General features: G+C 36.7%; 1 protein-coding gene across 3 annotated transcripts in view; it reads left to right on the top strand.

The window, feature by feature from the left end:
- Nucleotides 1-17,671, top strand: part of LOC111150164 (lymphocyte antigen 75-like) — a 129,553-nt gene that overhangs the window by 73,662 nt on the left and 38,220 nt on the right. For all 3 annotated transcript variants that reach the window (XM_022507678.1, XM_022507597.1, XM_022507754.1), the window contains exons 28-33: nucleotides 412-528; nucleotides 5,745-5,939; nucleotides 8,176-8,402; nucleotides 9,804-9,972; nucleotides 12,312-12,461; nucleotides 15,249-15,371. In XM_022507678.1, the coding sequence (XP_022363386.1) occupies nucleotides 412-528; nucleotides 5,745-5,939; nucleotides 8,176-8,402; nucleotides 9,804-9,972; nucleotides 12,312-12,461; nucleotides 15,249-15,371 (981 nt within the window). The remainder of the gene's footprint in view (nucleotides 1-411; nucleotides 529-5,744; nucleotides 5,940-8,175; nucleotides 8,403-9,803; nucleotides 9,973-12,311; nucleotides 12,462-15,248; nucleotides 15,372-17,671) is intronic.

Genomic DNA, 17,671 nt, shown 5'->3' with positions numbered 1-17,671 from the left:
AAAAAAAAAAACTAAAATAACATCAAAGTATCTGAAAACTTCTTAATCTATTCATTTTAATACAATGAAATCATTTTTTTAATGTATTTATTCATTTGAGAGAGAGCCCTAGCAGGGGGTGGAGCAGAGGGAGAGAATCTCAAGCAGACTCCCCATTGAGCACAGAGCCCTGGGGAGAACTGGTTCTTATGACCCTGAGATCATAACCTGAGCTGAAACCAAGAGTTGGGTGCTCAACTGATTGACCCACTCAGGAGCCCCAGTACAATGAGATAGTTTAATTTACATGTCTGTCTTATTTTCCAATATTGTTTTTGAGTTGATTTAGCTGGGAAATAAAACTCTCTAAATCTATCAAAATAAAGTGTTCTAGGTAAGTATTAAAATTATTGACTGTTTTTTATTTAACAGATCCAAAATCACATGTTCTGAGTATTCGAGATGAAAAAGAGAATAACTTTGTTCTTGAGCAACTTCTGCACTACAATAATATGGTTTCATGGGTCGTGTTAAGTATAACTTATGAAAGTAAGTTGTAAATCAGCTGATTTTCTCTATTTTTATTCATATTTCATTATATACTATTTATCAAGCCACAAAAATATAGGTCTTCAAAATATGTTTACAAATATACAAAATAATAATTATGTACTTAGCAGAACTTCTTTTCTTTGATATATTCTTTTTTTTAAGATTTTTATTTATTTATTTGACAGAGAGAGAGAGACAGCAAGAGAGGGAACACAAACAGGGAGAGCGTGAGAGGGAGAAACAGTCTTCTTGCTGCATGGGGAGCCAGATGTGGGGCTCGATCCCGGGACCCTGGGATCATGACCTGAGCCGAAGACAGACGCTTAATGACTGAGCCACCCAGGCACCCCAGCAGAATATCTATAAATACCAGACAATTTTTAGATCTCAAATCTGCCATTAAAATGCCTTTACCACCAAGGTTAGAGTTAAATGGTGGAAAATAATTTCCTTTCTCCACTATCTCTCCTACCTATTCAAGACTAACTAAAAATGACCACACTGCCATAGAAATCTTTAATATTTACCTTGTATCTCTACTATGTATATGGGATAAATGAGAATGGAATTATACTTCCATTAATCTTGCACCTTTGGGTTTACAGTGTTGGCTTGGACCATGAGTTAGAAAAATGAGAAACAGTTTGACAATGAGATAGATTATTTGAAATTGGGACTAAATGCCACAAGTCCAAGGCATAATTGCTATGAAATTTTTTAAAGATTCATTCATTCATTTCTTTTAGAGGGGGAGGAGAGAGAGAGTGTATGCATACACACACAGTGGCAGCGGAGGGGGAGAAGGAGAGGGAGAGAATCTCCAGCAGACTAGCTGCTAAGCGGGAGCCCCACCCAGGGGCTCAACCCCACAACCCTGAGATCATGACCTGAGCTGAAATCAAGAGTCAGTCACCAACTAAGCTACCCAGGCACCCTGCTATAAAAGATTTTTTAAAACACAGACCCTAATAATATCAGAAATAAGACCAATTTAGAAAAATACTCAATTAGAGATATCCTGAAAATCATAGAAGTTTTGGAATTAGGAAAAAAGTCACTCTGAAACATCACACATCAAAAGCATACATTTAGCCAAAAAAGGGTGGTGGGCCTTAATAAGGGGCATAGGGCAATGACAGTCAAAGGCAGAAGCTAAATTACTCAAATATGACCATTTTAAAAATAACCTTCTTGGTGTACCCAGGTGGCTTAGTCGATTAAGCATCAGCCTTTGGCTCAGGTCATGATCCCAGGGTTGTGGGAAAGAGCCCTGCATCACATCTGGCTCCCTGGTCAGTGGAAAGTTGCTTCTCCCTCTGCCTTTCCCCCTGCTTGTGCTCCCTCTCAAATAAATAAAGTCTTTAAAATATATATATAGCTTTCTCCTTGCTATCTAACCTGACTCATTTTTTAGAGTTGCTAAAGTTTTTCTTAAATATTTATGGCATACAGATGAGTTAACAAAAATTAAGCTATCAGGCAATAGGTAAGACTTAGGTTGCCAATCAAAAATGAGTTCATCATAGTGGGACTTAAGGTCCCAAATCCTTTCTCCAATGACACTTGAATACCCTTAAAACTAAGAAGGGAAAAAAAAATGGAGAGAAAGTAGGTGGAAAGTTTCTAGGCTTTACCTGGAAATGACTGAGGAAACAGTGTTCCTGAAGAGACCAGTGGAGACCACATCCAGGATATAGAAATTTCAATTTTACCTTCTGATATACTGTTAGTTATATTGTCAGAAACAACCAAAAAATATTCTGTATTCTGAAAAACATTTTCAGAATAGACTTCCTTTTAAGCATTGTAACTTCATTTTATAAATTATATGTGTAACAAAATTTCAACTAAAGTATATAGACATGAATTCACATGATATAGAAAGATGTTTCAGGGCACCTGAATGGCTCAGTGGGTTAAGCCTCTGCCTTCAGCTCAGGTCATGATCTCAGGGTCCTGGGATCGAGCCCCGCATCAGGCTCTCTGCTCGGCGGGGACCCAGCTTCCCCCTCACTCTCTGCCTGCTTCTCTGCCTACTTGTGATCTGTCTCTGTCAAACAAATAAATTTTAAAAAAAGAAAGAAAGATGTCTCAAGCAAATAGCAAATTTGGTTTAAATCTAATTCTTACTGGCTTAATTCACATCCATAGATTTGTTTAATTATTTCAGTGTACTTAAATAACATTTAATTATAATACCACTGGTACAAAGGATTTTTTTTTTAAGTTCTGACTTTTCAGAAGTAAGACTCTGTACAGAAACTACTAAGAGAAGCCACTTGTCAACTGAAAGATGCTTCAAGCCAAATGAAAAAGTGGGCCTTTTGTATAACAGTTTTAGGAATACACCATCACCCATCATGTTAGCCAGAAAATGGTCAGTTTAACATTTGGGGAGAGGGAAGGAGGGCCTGGGAGACATGAGGTGGATATAAAGCAGTGAGCAAGAACCGGATCATGTGGGCAGTGTTTCTAGTGTGTCTTTGCTGGAGGTGCATGTTTATTTATTTTTTTAAGATTTTATTTATTTGCGAGAGAGAGAATGAGAGAGCGAGCCCTAGAGGGGGAAGGGTCAGAGGGAGAAGCAGACTCCGTGCTGAGCAGGGAGTCCAGTGCAGGACTCGATCCTGGGACTCCAAGATCATGACCTGAGCCAAAGGCAGTCGCTTAACCAACTGAGCCACCCAGGTGCCCCAAGGCACGTGTTTAGGTAAAGCACCTCAGAAGATGGCCATCAGTGAAAGGTACAAATAACCAGGACAACAATGGGTATGTATACTTTATAGTAACTTCACTCTTGATGCCAACTCATAATTTTAATAGGCCTAGCAACTTATTTTTCAGAAACTTTGATATATTCCCTCACACAATTCAGCCATTTAAGGTATACAATTTATTGACTTTTAATATAGTCACAGAGTTGTTTAGCTATCACTACCCCAGAAAGAAACATCATACCATTAGCACTCCCTCTTGATTCTCTATCCCTTCTCCCTACTCCCAACTACTGATCTACTGATCAACTACTGATCTATTTCCTGTCTCTACAGATTACCTATTCCAGGCATTTCATATAAATGAGATCATACAATATGTGAATTTTTTTGTGACTGGCTTGTTCTACTTAGCATAATGCCTTATGCATGTAACACTGTAGCAAGTATCTGTCTTTTTATGGCTGAATAATATTATATTCTGTGGATATACCATATTTTATTTATCCATTCATCAGTTGATAGACATTTAGATTCTTTTCACTTTTTTGGTTGTGAATAATGCCACTATGAACATTGACATACAGGTTTCTGTGTGGATATATATTTTCATTTATCTTGGATATATACCTAAGAGAGGAATTGCTGGGTCTTTTTTTAACCTTTTGAAGAACTAACAGATTGTTTTCCTAAACTGCTATGCCATTTTCCATACCTTCCAATTTTTTCCACATCTATGCCAACACTTGTTTTTGTCTCTTTTTTTGATTGTAGCCATCCTGGTAGCTATGAAGTGGTATCTAATTGAGTTTTTTACTTCCCTTCTATTTCATTTCCTGTTGATATTAAAGATATTAAACATAATTTTATGTGCTTGTTATCTGCTTGTATATCATCTTTGGAAAAACTTTATTCAGATCATTTACCCATTTTTTAAATTATTTGTCTTTTTTATTGTTGAGTTATAAACATTCTTTAAACATTCTTTACATATTCTGGATATAAGTCCCTTGTCAAACTATTTGTAAATATTTTCTCCCATCACTTTATTTTTTTTTAAGTAAGCTCTATACCCAACATGGAACTCAAACTCACTACCCCAAGATAGAGAGTCACAACCCTACTAACTGAGTCAGCCAAGTGTCCCCCACCATCACTTTGATAGTAGAATTTGTAACACAAAACTTTTTTTAAGATTTTATTTATTTAGGGGCGCCTGGGTGGCTCAGTGGGTTAAGCCGCTGCCTTCGGCTCAGGTCATGATCTCAGGGTCCTGCGATCGAGCCCTGCATCAGGCTCTCTGCTCAGCAGGGAGCCTGCTTCCTACTCTCTCTCTCTGCCTGCCTCTCTGCCTACTTGTGATCTCTCTCTGTCAAATAAATAAATAAAATCTTAAAAAAAAAATTTTATTTATTTATTTGCAAGAGCAAGTGTTTATAGGTTTATAGGTTTAGCTTTTACCTTTAGGTCTATAAGATCTATTCTGAGTTAATTTTATATATGGTAAAAGGAAAGATTCTAACATATGTACATATGTAAATATGTTTATATGTATATTTAAGTTTATATAAATCATATATATATGTTTGCATGTAGATATCCTATTGTCCTAGGGACTACTCTTTTGTATTGAATTGTCTTGGCACCCTTGTCAAAAATCGGTTGACTGGAGTGCCTGGGTGGCTCAGTGGGTTAAGCCTCTGCCTTCGGCTCAGGTCATGATCTCAGGGTCCTGCGATCGAGCCCTGCATCAGGCTCTCTGCTCAGCAGGGAGCCTGCTTCCTACTCTCTCTCTCTGCCTACTTGTGATCTCTCTCTCTGTGTCAAATAAATAAAGCCTTAAAATCGATTTGCATAAATATGGACAATTGTGTATGGTTTTAGGTCCAGAGAAGGGATTTCTATTACTAGTTTTGTAATGTATTAATTTTTAAATAAAATAATTATATTCATTTTCATTATAATTAAACATATATACAGGAGAAATGAAAATTTGACTTTAAAAATAACAAAACATAGGGGCGCCTGGGTGGCTCAGTGGGTTAAACCCTCTGCCTTCGGCTCAGGTCATGATCCCAGGAACCTGGGATCGAGCCCCGCATCAGGCTCTCTGCTCACTTGGCAGGGAGCCTGCTTCCTCCTCTCTCTCTGCCTGCCTCTCTACCTACTTGTGATCTCTGTCTGTCAAATCAATCAACCAATAAATAAAATCTTTTAAAAAAAAATAATAAAAATAAAAATAACAAAACATAAAGCTTATTACAGGATGGTGAAATTATAAGCAAATTTTAATTTTTATGTTTATAATTTACACTTTCCAAATTAAAAATAAGCATGATTTACTGTTATAATCAGAAAACATTTTAAAGAATATACATAATCATATAGCTTTTTAGAAATTAAGTAAAGAAGAAAGAAAATCAATTGAGTTTGAAATATTAAGTATAATTCAAGTCTTCATTTAATCTCTAAACATAGAAAAAAATGTTTCTTCCCTAGATAATTCTCTTCTGTGGTCTGATAAGACCATGCTGTCATACACAAATTGGAGAGGAGGAAGACCAGATATAAAAAATGACAAGTTTTTTGCTGGCTTGAGTACTGATGGCTTCTGGGATATTCAAACCTTCAATATTATTGAAGAAATACTTCACTATACCCAGAACAGCATTCTTGCTTGTAAAATTGAAATGGGTAAGTATGCTAATGTAGACTTTCCACCAGGGAAAGAGAACATAAGACCATCACCTCCACGAGTGGGAATCATGCAACTGTATTTTTTGAGTGCCTCCTCTGTTTTCCGTCCTATGAAAGTTACTACAGAAGTTACAGAGAAAGGAAAAGACACAGTCCGTGGTGTCATGGTCTTGAAATCAAGGAGTAAAATGTAGTTGGGGAAATAGCATTTAACTCTTTAGCTCTGCTTTGCATAGGTTAGTTTTAGGTTATTTGGTACAGGCTTACGTTTGTTGGAAAGTCAAAAGAGATCAGTGAAAGCAGGAATAATAAAAACGAGATGCTTTGAGGACAAGGCAAGACATGGTTGGGTCTTGAAGACTGGATAAGATTTTTATAAATAAGAAAGTGTAAAGTTTTGACATTCTAGCCTAAAAATAAATGTCTCTTAAGTTTGCCTAATTCCTTGCGTAAATCTATTTTTAAATGCATATCAGTTTTAAATTTTTCATAGCTTAGAAAGTGTTATAATGGCCACTATGGTGTAAGACCTCTGCTAACATCCAGATCTCTCTTCATAGTGCCACAGAATAACTTTCTGGAGCATCATTTCAATCAGCAATCTCCAGTGTTTCCCTGTTACCAATTAGTTTGAGTCCATGTAAACCTCTAAGACTTCTTAGCAAAACTGTCTATTCTAAAATTCTAGGCTTTCTTCCAGCCTGTTTCTTCCCCCATTCTTGGTTCAATAAGGCTCTCTTTGTGTCAGGCTAATCTCTTAATTGTCCCATGTACAGTATATGCTGATCCTCATTTGCACCTTATATATGTTTTTTTATGGACAAAAGTCTTCCACCTTTTTTTTTTTACTTCTTTAACAAACTTTTTATTTTAGAATGATTTTTATATTTATAGAAAAGTTACAGAGACAGTACAGAAAATTCCCATATACACCGTAACCAATTTCCCCTATTGATGACATCTTATATTACTATGGTACATTTGTCACAACTAATAAACCAGTATGATAGATTACTATTCACCGAAGTCCGTCCATTATTCAGATTGTTTTTACTTTTTACTTAATGTCCCTTTTCTATTCAGGATGCTATCAGGAATACTATATTACATAGTATTACATAGTATTACATCTTGTCTCCTTAGGTTTCTCTTGGATGTGAAAATTTCTTAGACTTTTCTTACTTTTGATGACCTTGACGTTTTCAGGAGCATAGGTCATGTATTTGTGGAACATGCCTCACTTTGGGTTGACTGATGTTTTTCTCGTGATTAGACTACAGTTGTGAGTTTGAGGTTTAGGAAAAAAAAACACAGAGGTAAAATGTCATTTTTATCACATCCTAGGAAGGGTATATGCCACCAACACGACTTACCACTGTTGATTTTAACCTTGATCACCTGGCTCTAGATGATGTTTGTTAGCTTTCTCCACTGCAAAGTTACTCTTTTCCCCAGTTCCATACCATACTGTTCATAAGGAAGTCACTATAATCAGCCCACACTCATAGACTGAAGAGTTACTCATCTTCCTGAGGGGGCATATCTATGTAAATTATTTGGAATTCTACTGTAAAAGAGATTTGTCTATTCTCTCCCAGTTTTAAATTTGTTCAGTCAATTGTTTATATCAGTATGGGTTCGTGGTTATATATTTTATACTTTGGGTTATAATCCAATGTTCTAGTTGTGACCGTTGGGAGTTCTTTCACTTGGTTCGTGTGCCTCTTTGAAGTACCCTCATCATTGTGGTTTTGTTACTGTTACGCTATTCTTCATTTGTTTTTAGCTTACCTTCTGGTTACCTTACTTCTTTTTAGTCCTAATTTCATCTAACCTAAACTCTGCAAACCGAATTTGTTAAGCAGACTTTCTGATTCTCTTACTTCAGAGGAATCGTTCCTTCTCTACTCAATCATGCATATCATATAATGGTTAATTGTCTGGCCTGCATTTCAGGTATTGTTGTTTTCTGTCCCCAATTCCTATGTGAGCTGCTTACATGAAAGACAATGTTTATACCTTTCTTAAATCAACCAGACAACTGTAATATTTAAGAACCTGTTATATGTGTTGTGACTATAAGAAAAATAAAGTCTGCATTTTACTTCCCACATTAATAAGAAATCCAGTTTTATTTAACTTTAGAAATGATTGCATTTCCAGTCTTAACCCAAAATACGTATTTTAAATAATTTAAATAATATCACTAATACTTTTAATTTAAATGTTGTAGTTGACTACAAGGAAGAATATAATGCTACTCTGCCACAGTTTATTCCATATGAAGATGGTATTTATAACGTTATTCAAGAAAAGGTAACATGGTATGAAGCATTAAACATGTGTTCTCAAAGTGGAGGTTATTTGGCAAGTGTTCATGACCAAAATGGCCAGCTCTTTCTGGAAGACATCGTAAAACGTGACGGATTTCCACTATGGGTTGGGCTCTCAAGTCATGATGTAAGTCTTGTCTTATTTTCCAGAAATTTTCCAAATGTGTTAGAAGGTTGGAAATTTGAGCATAATATATTAATTCAAAGTAAGACATCGGATTAAGTACTGGGACTCAATGTGCATAGTGTAGTGCTTTCTTACCTTTTTGCAAATAGAAAATTTTATCTTTTTGCAAATAGAAAATTATATATGTAGAATGCAGTAGGGCAAATGGTGGATTGCAGCTGCCCTAGACACTGCCAGGCCATCCCAAGGACCCAGGAGATGAATATCTCAACATCACCTCTTTGTCACCTAGTTGGGGAGAACCAGTTGGAAATCAGGGAAAACAGGAATAGCACAGAAGCAGAAAAACCTGAGTTCTAGTACTGGTGATGGGTCTTCCATTTACATGTTCGGGAATTGTGAGCAGGTTACTTAACCTTTGCAAGCTTATTTCTTCTTCATCTGTAAAACTGGGGTGATAGTATTTTCCTTAATATAAGGTTATAGTGAATATTAACACATAAATTTATATAAGATGCCAAATAAAATTCTTAATATTAGGACTAATAAATGCATGTTTTCTTCTCACTTTCCCCCCCTACAAACTGCACTATTTTAGAATAATGTTTTGGTAGTAAACATATCTTTTGTGCCACTATTTGAATCTTATTAATTAATATATTCATATACCTATATAATGTCCAGTATTCCAAAGATAGGCATCTATTGAGATTAGGATTGAAGCCTAATTTAAATAATCTTTAGAACAAAGTGAAGAACATGAAAGAAAGGATGACAAATTAGGATTATAGAATCAGGGGAAAACCAAAAGTAATATTCCCATATGAGTTTCTTGGGAAATATTTTTTTCTTCCAGTCCCCTGCTGTTTGATGGCTTTCATAGTATGAAAAAACGTAGCCAGAGACACAAACCGCAGAACTCTAAAACATAAAAAACAATATTCAGAATAATATGGAGGTTAGGATTGTAAATCTGTAATTCTGACAAATGGGAGCCCTTTGCATGTCATTTAATTTCAAGTGTTATATAAACTCATCCTTAAAAAAAATAAATCTGGAGACAGAGTATGGTAACTCTGTCTGTAAATTTAAACTTCTACTTAAATTGCACCAGAGTAAATGTCTCAAATCAAAGCATCAAAAGTAAATCCCTGATTTTACAAATAGGTCCAGACCTGTAACAATTATAAGCAAATAATTAACAATCCATTCCAATACTTCTTAAAGCGTGTGTGTGTGTGTGTGTGTGTGTGTGTGTGTGTGTGTGTATTCTTCTTAATGTTCTTTTTGAACATTCTTTTCTCTGGAATCAGGTTGTCTCTATTATTCTTTTTTTAAAAATCAATTCTTCTGCTAAAAAGTCCTAAGCTTTTTTTTTTATCTCTATTATTCTTAAAACAGGGAAATGAATCAAGTTTTGAATGGTCTGATGGCAGTACATTTGACTACATCCCATGGAAAGATAAACAATCTGCTGGAAATTGTGTTGTCTTGGATCCAAAAGGAATTTGGCGACATGAAAAATGCAAGTCTGTTAGTGATGGTGCTATTTGTTATAAACCTATAAAATGTAAGACTTGGTTTTGAATAACTATATTTATTAAAATATGACATTTTGTTTTGTGCACATGATTAAATACTCAAAGGAATTTTTTGTCAGTTTTTAAATAAGGTTTATTCACAAATCCTATAAAAATAATTTTGATACTTTGTGAAGAAAATCAAATATGATATACCCATTCAGGGTATGTTTCAGAAGACTTTCAATTCCTCTGTCACTGGGTACATATTACTCTAGAATTTGTGAATTTTAATTTTAGTTAGCAACGGTTTTCAAAGGCTGAAATGCTCCTTTTAAAAAAGAGTTCAGCAGCATATAAATTTGAGAAATACCATAGGTTTGATTTACCATATTGATGGCTCTGGAAGTTTCTATAGTAAAGAAATCTAGTTAACTTTGTGTAACTAAGCATTTTCCAAACTTACATGACGCTTAAAAATCTAAGGAAAAAGCCCCTTCCATCAGGGGCTGTCAGGGTTATCCTGATAGGTGGAACCTTGAGGAAGAGCTTAAGAACCACGACCCCCCAGGAGCTGCAGAGGCCTGCTGGACAAGCCAAGAGATGGCGGCAGTGGCAGTCTCAGCACTTGCCATGCTTTCTGCTCCAAAGAATCCTCCACAGAAGAGTCAACACTTGGAATTAAACAGATTCAAGAGAAAAAAAATGTGAAAACCTTATCCAGAGAAACAAGTGACTACAAGAAAGGGAGAATGATACCGAGAATGAGGAATGAACGGATAATCAAGAACTGACATCTCACTTGTTAGGTACAAAAAGTAGATGAAATGTTTTAGAAAAACAATTGGAGTACATGAGAAATGTGGTAAAGTATACAAAAATGGAAAGGACAGCTGTGTTAGCTAAACAGACTTCATAGGATCAAGTAGAATGACAAGACAAACAAACACAAATTCAGTGCTGTACGGGGTTGAATAGTATCCCCCTGAATTCATGACTACCCAGAATTGTACTTAGAAGTAGCCTTTGCAGATATAATAATTAAGAGGGGTCATGTAATGCTAATGCTTGATTAGGATGGGCTGTAAGTCCAATGATGGCTGTCCTTGTAAGAGGAGAAAAACAGACAAAGAGGGAGAAAGCCCTTTGATGACAGAAGCAGAAATTGCCGTGATGCAGCTTCAAGCCACCAGAAGCGAGGAGGCCTGAAACAGATCCCCCCTCAGAGCCTCCAGAAGGAACCAATCCTGCTGACACCTCAGTTTTAGGCTTGCCTCCAGAGCTATGAGAGAATAAATGTCTGTTGTTTTAAACCACCAGTTTTATAGTAATTTATTATGACAGCTCTGGGAAACTAATACAAGAGCAAATTTTATTTTATTTTTTTAAAGATTTTATTTATTTATTTGACACAGAGAGCAAGAGAGCATGTGCAGGGGGAGCAGAGGGAGAGGGAGATGCAGGGTCAGCTCAGCAAGGAGCCCAAAAAAGACCCAGACTCATGACCTGAGCCACTTCTGGGTATATACTCAAAAGAAATGGAAAGAGGGACTAGAATAGATATTTGTCCAACCGTGTTCACAGCATCATTATTCACAATGGCCAAAAGGCAGAAGCAACCCAAGTTGTCCACTGACAGATGAATGCAAAAATGTGTTATATACATACTATGGAATATTATTCAGCATTAAAAAAGAAGGAAATTCTGACACATAATACATGATACAACCTGCATGGATGAATCTTGAGGACATTATTCTAAGCAAAATAAGCCAGACACAAAAGGACAAATACCATATGACTCCAGTTATATGAGGTGCCTAGAGCTATCAAATTGATAGAAACAGAAAGTAGAGTGGTGGTTTCTGTGGTCAGGCAGGAATGGGGAGTTATTATTTAATGGGTACAAAAGACATAGCTACTCTCTGTAGGAGACAAATTGTGCTATGCATACATATTTTATAAACAAATTACCCAATTTTCACTTGTGGATATGATTTTAAACGTGGTTTTTTATATGGCAAGGTAAAACTAGTTTTATATTATCAAGATAAAAAGAATCCAAAGAAAGAAACAATTTTAAGGATTATTTCAAAGTAGTTACAGGCCTGCCGAGCCTGTCTTTGCCTCTGCGGTTGTTTTTGCATTAGGGTAATTGCATCTTAGAGGTCTAAATTCTCTCTCCTACTTTCTAAGTTTTAAAAATGGTATTGCAAAAAGCTAATGAGAATGTACACTCTTAGAGTGTGGGCTGTAGCTTTCTCTGATGTGGGTACTGAGTTGAATGCTTCTTATCCACAGGAACCGCAGTTTCAAAGAGTGGTTAGTGAGATTTTAAGTCAGATACTTTTTCTGTGCATCTTTACAGTCATGTCTAACATTTTTATAGCTAAAGAGGTGTCCTCTCATACATACTCTTCAAGATGTCCAACATTAAAAGGGAATGAGTCACAATGGATCCAGTACAAGGAGCACTGCTACGCATCTGACCGGGCATTGCACAATTTCTCAGAAGCCAAACAGTTCTGTTCAAAACTTGGTGAGTTACAATGTATTGATTTTTCTTGGACTCAGTAATTTAATCATTGGAGTCTTTTCCAAGGAAATAGTTTGAAATAATGATTATATTTTTAAAAATATTTTGGGGGCACCCAGGTGGCTCAATCAGCTAAGTGTCTGATTCTTTTTTTTTTTAATGTTATGTTAGTCACCATATGGCACATTGTTAGTTTTTTATATAATGTTCCATGATTCATTGTTTGTGTATAACACCCAGTGCTCCATACAATATGTGACCTCCTTAATACCCATCGCAGGCTCACCCATCCCCCTACCCCTTTAAAACCCTGAGAGAGTCCATAGTCTTCTCATCGTTCATCTCCCCCTCTGATCTCCCCCCCTTCATTTTTACCTTCTCCTAATGTCCTCCATGCTTTTCCTTATTTTCTACAAATAAGTGAAACCATATGATAGTTGTCTTTCTCTGTTTGATTCTTGATTTTGGCTCAGGTCATAATCTCAGGGTTGTGGGATCTAGCCCTGAGTTGCGCTCTGGGCTCAGTGGGAGTCTCCTTGGGATTCTCTCTCTTCCTCCCCCTTTTCCTCTTCTCACCAACACACACACTCTCTCTTTCAAATAAATAAATCTTTTTAAAAATTTTTAAAACACTCAATATTTATAATAGCATTTTATAACCTACTTGCCTCGTGACAAGGAAATGGTTAAGTATTTTATGATATATGAGTTAAGTGGAATATTGGAATTGCCATTATAATAACCAATGTAAGAATAAGTACGTGGAAAATAAAAGTAAGTGGAAAGAAGTAGAATAAAAAATTGCTAAGAGATCCATTATGTGAAAATGACAAATGAAATGGTTTTAAATAAAGCTAGATATGTTTAGATGAAGGGATTAGGAAGCAAATTTTTTGTAGAAGTTAAGTATTAAATACAAAATTATAGATTTCCCCATTACTTCATTATTAATAAGTAAGCTTATCCTGACCAGAGGAACCAAGGAAGCATGGGTTGTTCCTCCATTCTGCAATAGAAATGGCCCACATCCTCTGATTTAACTATTGTAGATTTAACTATTTTAGAAAGGGCAGCAGTAACCGGATCTCTCCCATGATAAATTTACCCTATAGTCAAACTGTGAAATGACTTCTAGGGAGACTACCAAGAGTATTTCGAAGACCTGCATCCTTGAGTAGCAATTTAGCCAGACTGATGGCATTTACCTCATTTATTTTGCTAACTGTTGTGGAGACTTTTGGCTGATTTAAAAATCTCTTTGTTGCTGCTAAGTACATGATAGAAACTTTTGTGTGGGAACTCTCATGTGTTATACATGTGTACACACACACACACACGCACACACAACGGGAACTATTGTGAGCTATATATACATTCTGAAAGTCAGAAGCCTCTTGCTCCTACAGGAGCAAATAGAAAGGTTTACTGTCACTGTAGTGTGGGGGCTCTGCACGTCAGTCAGCCTTGGAGGCAGACAGTTCTAAGTTTTAACTCCCAACTCCCGTACTTACTAGCTGAGTGGTATTATGGAAATTACACGATTGTTTCTCTCTTCTCATCTGAACAGTGAGAATGAAAATGGCACTTATTTCAAAGGTTGGGTTGTTGTAGGAATGAATGAAATGAGATAATGTATGCAAATGTAGCACAGTGTATCCTGCAAATAGTGAGCAAACTATTCTTATTATGGGAAAAGATTGAGATTGGCTTTCTAATTTTATAACTGGCTAGCTGCATAAACCTGACCAGTTTACTTAATCTCCTTGAGCCTTTGTTTTCTCCTCTGTAAAATAGTGATAATATCTTCCCCTACAGGATTATAATATATTAAACAAGCATGTGCATACTGTGATCGTCTCTAAAGGAATAAAGACTTGCCTTTGCCCTTCTTCCAATGGCACCACCACAAAAGAAATGCTTTAGTTCAAGTGTGGATAGGCTTGCCACTACTGAAGACTTTTTGATTCCACTTAGGATTGATTTGCAAGTCTAGTTATTATTTTATTTCTATCCCTTGCCTGAAGATGGTGATAACACTATTTTCTCTGTGGGTTTAGGGCAATTTATCAAGCTTCAACAGTATTCAATTCCATACTATATTTAGGAACTTACAGTGGGCATAACCAAGTATGCTTATGTATAAGATAATATTAAAGGAAAGGCTAATGCTCCCCAATATCCCAAACCTATTTGCTTTCATTTTCACTTTAATAGAAAAAAAATTAAAGCTGAGTTATTATACAGAAATGGTTGTTGAGGAGAGCATGCTGAAACACATCTTTCTACAATGATATATCTATTCATACACAATGGTCTCGCTGGCAGGCTTTTTTGAAGAAACATAAAATTTCTCTATGTAGGGGCGCCTAGGTGGCTCAGTCGGTTAAGCCTCTGCTCAGGTCATGATCCCAGGATCCTGGGATCGAGCCCTACGTCGTGCTCTCTGCTCAGCGGTGAGCCTTTTTCTCCCTTTCCCTCTGACTGCCTCTCTGCCTACTTGTGTTCTGTCTGTCAAATAAATAAATAAAATCTTTAAAAAAAGTTCCTCTATGTAAACTTTCAATCTAGAAATATTTCTAATTTCCTGGAATCTATTAATGCTATACTTTTAAAAAATCTGACACAAATATGAGATTTTCAAAATATTCTCTATGTAAAGCTTGAATTTCTCAATGATCTTGATCATGGTAGTTGGTTTTTTTTTTTTTTCCCCAAACGACTGGTTGAGAATAAGCCACTTCCCTAGTTTGCATAAAGCTAATTTGTTTAGGGTTTGTTTTCCTTCAACAGATCATTCTGCAACTATCGTTACCATAGAGGATGAAGATGAGAATAAATTCGTGAGCAGACTGATGAGGGAAAATAATAATATTACCATGAGAGTTTGGCTTGGATTATCTCAATATTCTGCCGGTAAGTGACATATTTGTGTGCACAGTGTGCAAAGAGAGTTCCAAATTGTCCTTAATACCAAGTCAGCCTTGCTAAAGAATGTCAGGTGGTGGTTAATTGAAATGCTTCCTATTGATGAATAAGCTTAGGTCTGCTGGCTGTTTTGGAGACTTATAAATTCCTAATGACTGTGCATATGCAAGTGACTTATTAGTAATGATGGAAAATACTAATGAAATAGAAAATCGGGGGTGCCTGGGTGGCTCAGTGGGTTAAGCCTCTGCCCTCGGCTCAGGTCATGATCTCAGGGTCCTGGGATTGAGCCCTACGTCGGGCTCTCTGCTCAGTGGTGAGCCTGTTTCTCCCTTTCCCTCTGACTGCCTCTCTGCCTACTTGTGATCTCTGTCTGTCAAATAAATAAGTAAAATCTTAAAAAAAAAAAAAAAAAAAGAAAATCGGGTAAAATCAATTGGGATGTCTAGAGGTTTAAGATACTTGGATCAACAACATATTTCTTTTTCCTACAGCAATATCTGTGCCCCCATGCTCCCACAAAGAACTCATGACTTACTTCCCTTAGAGTTCTAGGGTCTATCACCTGTGTTTTTGTAGCTTAAAACTCTATTTTTCAGAAGCTTCTCTTCTTGTTGTTCTCTTCCCTCTTGAAACATTTTTACCATAGAGAAAAACCAATTCTTAATGGCGACTTTGTTTTTCAAACAAGCTTAACAAAATTGCAGAGATGGGTTAAAAAAGATTTGTGGAACAAATTTTCAGGGCATGATGGATTAATCCAAGCAATAATGGATAAAACATTTGAGTGAACTTGGAATTGATAAAGAGTGAACTAAAAGCACAAATTCAATAGAAAAATAGGAAGTGTGTTTTACATTTTAAGCCAAGTTGATTTCTAAGTAATTGAAATAAATGTGAATCCCAAAATATTAAGTACTTGTCAAAAAGTGAAATGGAGGGGCGCCTGGGTGGCTCAGTGGGTTAAGCCTCTGCCTTCAGCTCAGGTCATGATCTCAGGATCCTGGGGTCGAGCCCCGCGTCAGGCTCTCTGCTCAGCGGGGAGCCTGCTTCCCCCTCCCCCTCTCTCTGCCTGCCTCTCTGCCTACTTGTGATCTCTCTCTCTGTGTCAAATAAATAAATAAAAATCTTAAAAAAAAAAAGTGAAATGGATTTGAAATTGGCCATCTAAATGAATTCTAAATTTTGTTTACACTATCACCACAAGGTGGTGCTACCTCAGCTGGAAAATAAAAATGGAGTCATGGTGGGGAGACACTCCTGAACCCTCTTGACCCTTACTCCCCCACCATGTCTCTAATGATACGAGTTTCTAAGTTGGGGGTGAGGGTGCTGATGGGGATTCAGGCCTTTAGAAATCTATCCCTCACCCAATAAAAGTGCAAGCATTCTGTACTTTAATCAAGATACCACATTTTATATCAGTGCTATCTAATAGAACTTTCTGCAAAGATGGAAATGTTCTGTATCTGTGCTGTGTAACAGAGTAGTAACGAGCCACATATGACCATTGAGCACTTGAAATGGGACAAGTGTGGGGCACCTGGGTGGCTCAGTGGGTTAAGCCTCTGCCTTCAGCTCAGGTCATGATCCCAGGGCCTTGGGATCGAGCCCCGCATCCGGACTCTCTGCTCAGCAGGGAGCCTGCTTCCCCCTCTCTCTCTGCCTGCCTCTCCGCCTACTTGTGATCTCTGTCTGTCAAATAAATAAATAAAATCTTTAAAAAAAGAAAGAAAGAAAGAAATGTGACAAGTGCAACTGAAGGACTGATTTCTTTATTTTTTTCACTTTCAATAAGTTTCATTTTAAATAGTGGCATAACATAGTTCTAAATAAATGAGTTGTATGATCCGCATGCCATTTTACCTTAGAAATTTAGAGGAACCTACCTTACAACCCAGCAATTACACTATTAGGTATTTACCCCAAAGATACAAATGTAGTGATCCGAAGGGGCACCTACACCCAAATATTCATGGCAGCAATGTCTACAATAGCCAAACTGTAAAAAGAGCCGAGATGTCCATCAACAGATGAATGGATAAGGAAGATGTCAAATGTCATACACACATACACACACAATGGAATATTACTCAGCCTTCAGAAAGTATGGATACTTAACCATTTACCTTGATGTGGTTGAAACTGGAGGGTATTATGCTGAGCAAAATAAGTCAATCAGAGAAAGACAATTATCATACAGCTTCACTCATATATGGAACATAAGAAACAGGGCAGAGGACTGTAGGGGAAGAGAGGGAAAACAGAATGAGAAGTCATCAGACAGG

Source organism: Enhydra lutris, unplaced genomic scaffold (genome assembly GCF_002288905.1).
Source record: "Enhydra lutris kenyoni isolate GAN:26980312 unplaced genomic scaffold, ASM228890v2 scaffoldscaffold1, whole genome shotgun sequence".
Classification (NCBI taxonomy): domain Eukaryota; kingdom Metazoa; phylum Chordata; class Mammalia; order Carnivora; family Mustelidae; genus Enhydra; species Enhydra lutris.
This window is presented reverse-complemented; position numbering and strand designations above follow the sequence as displayed.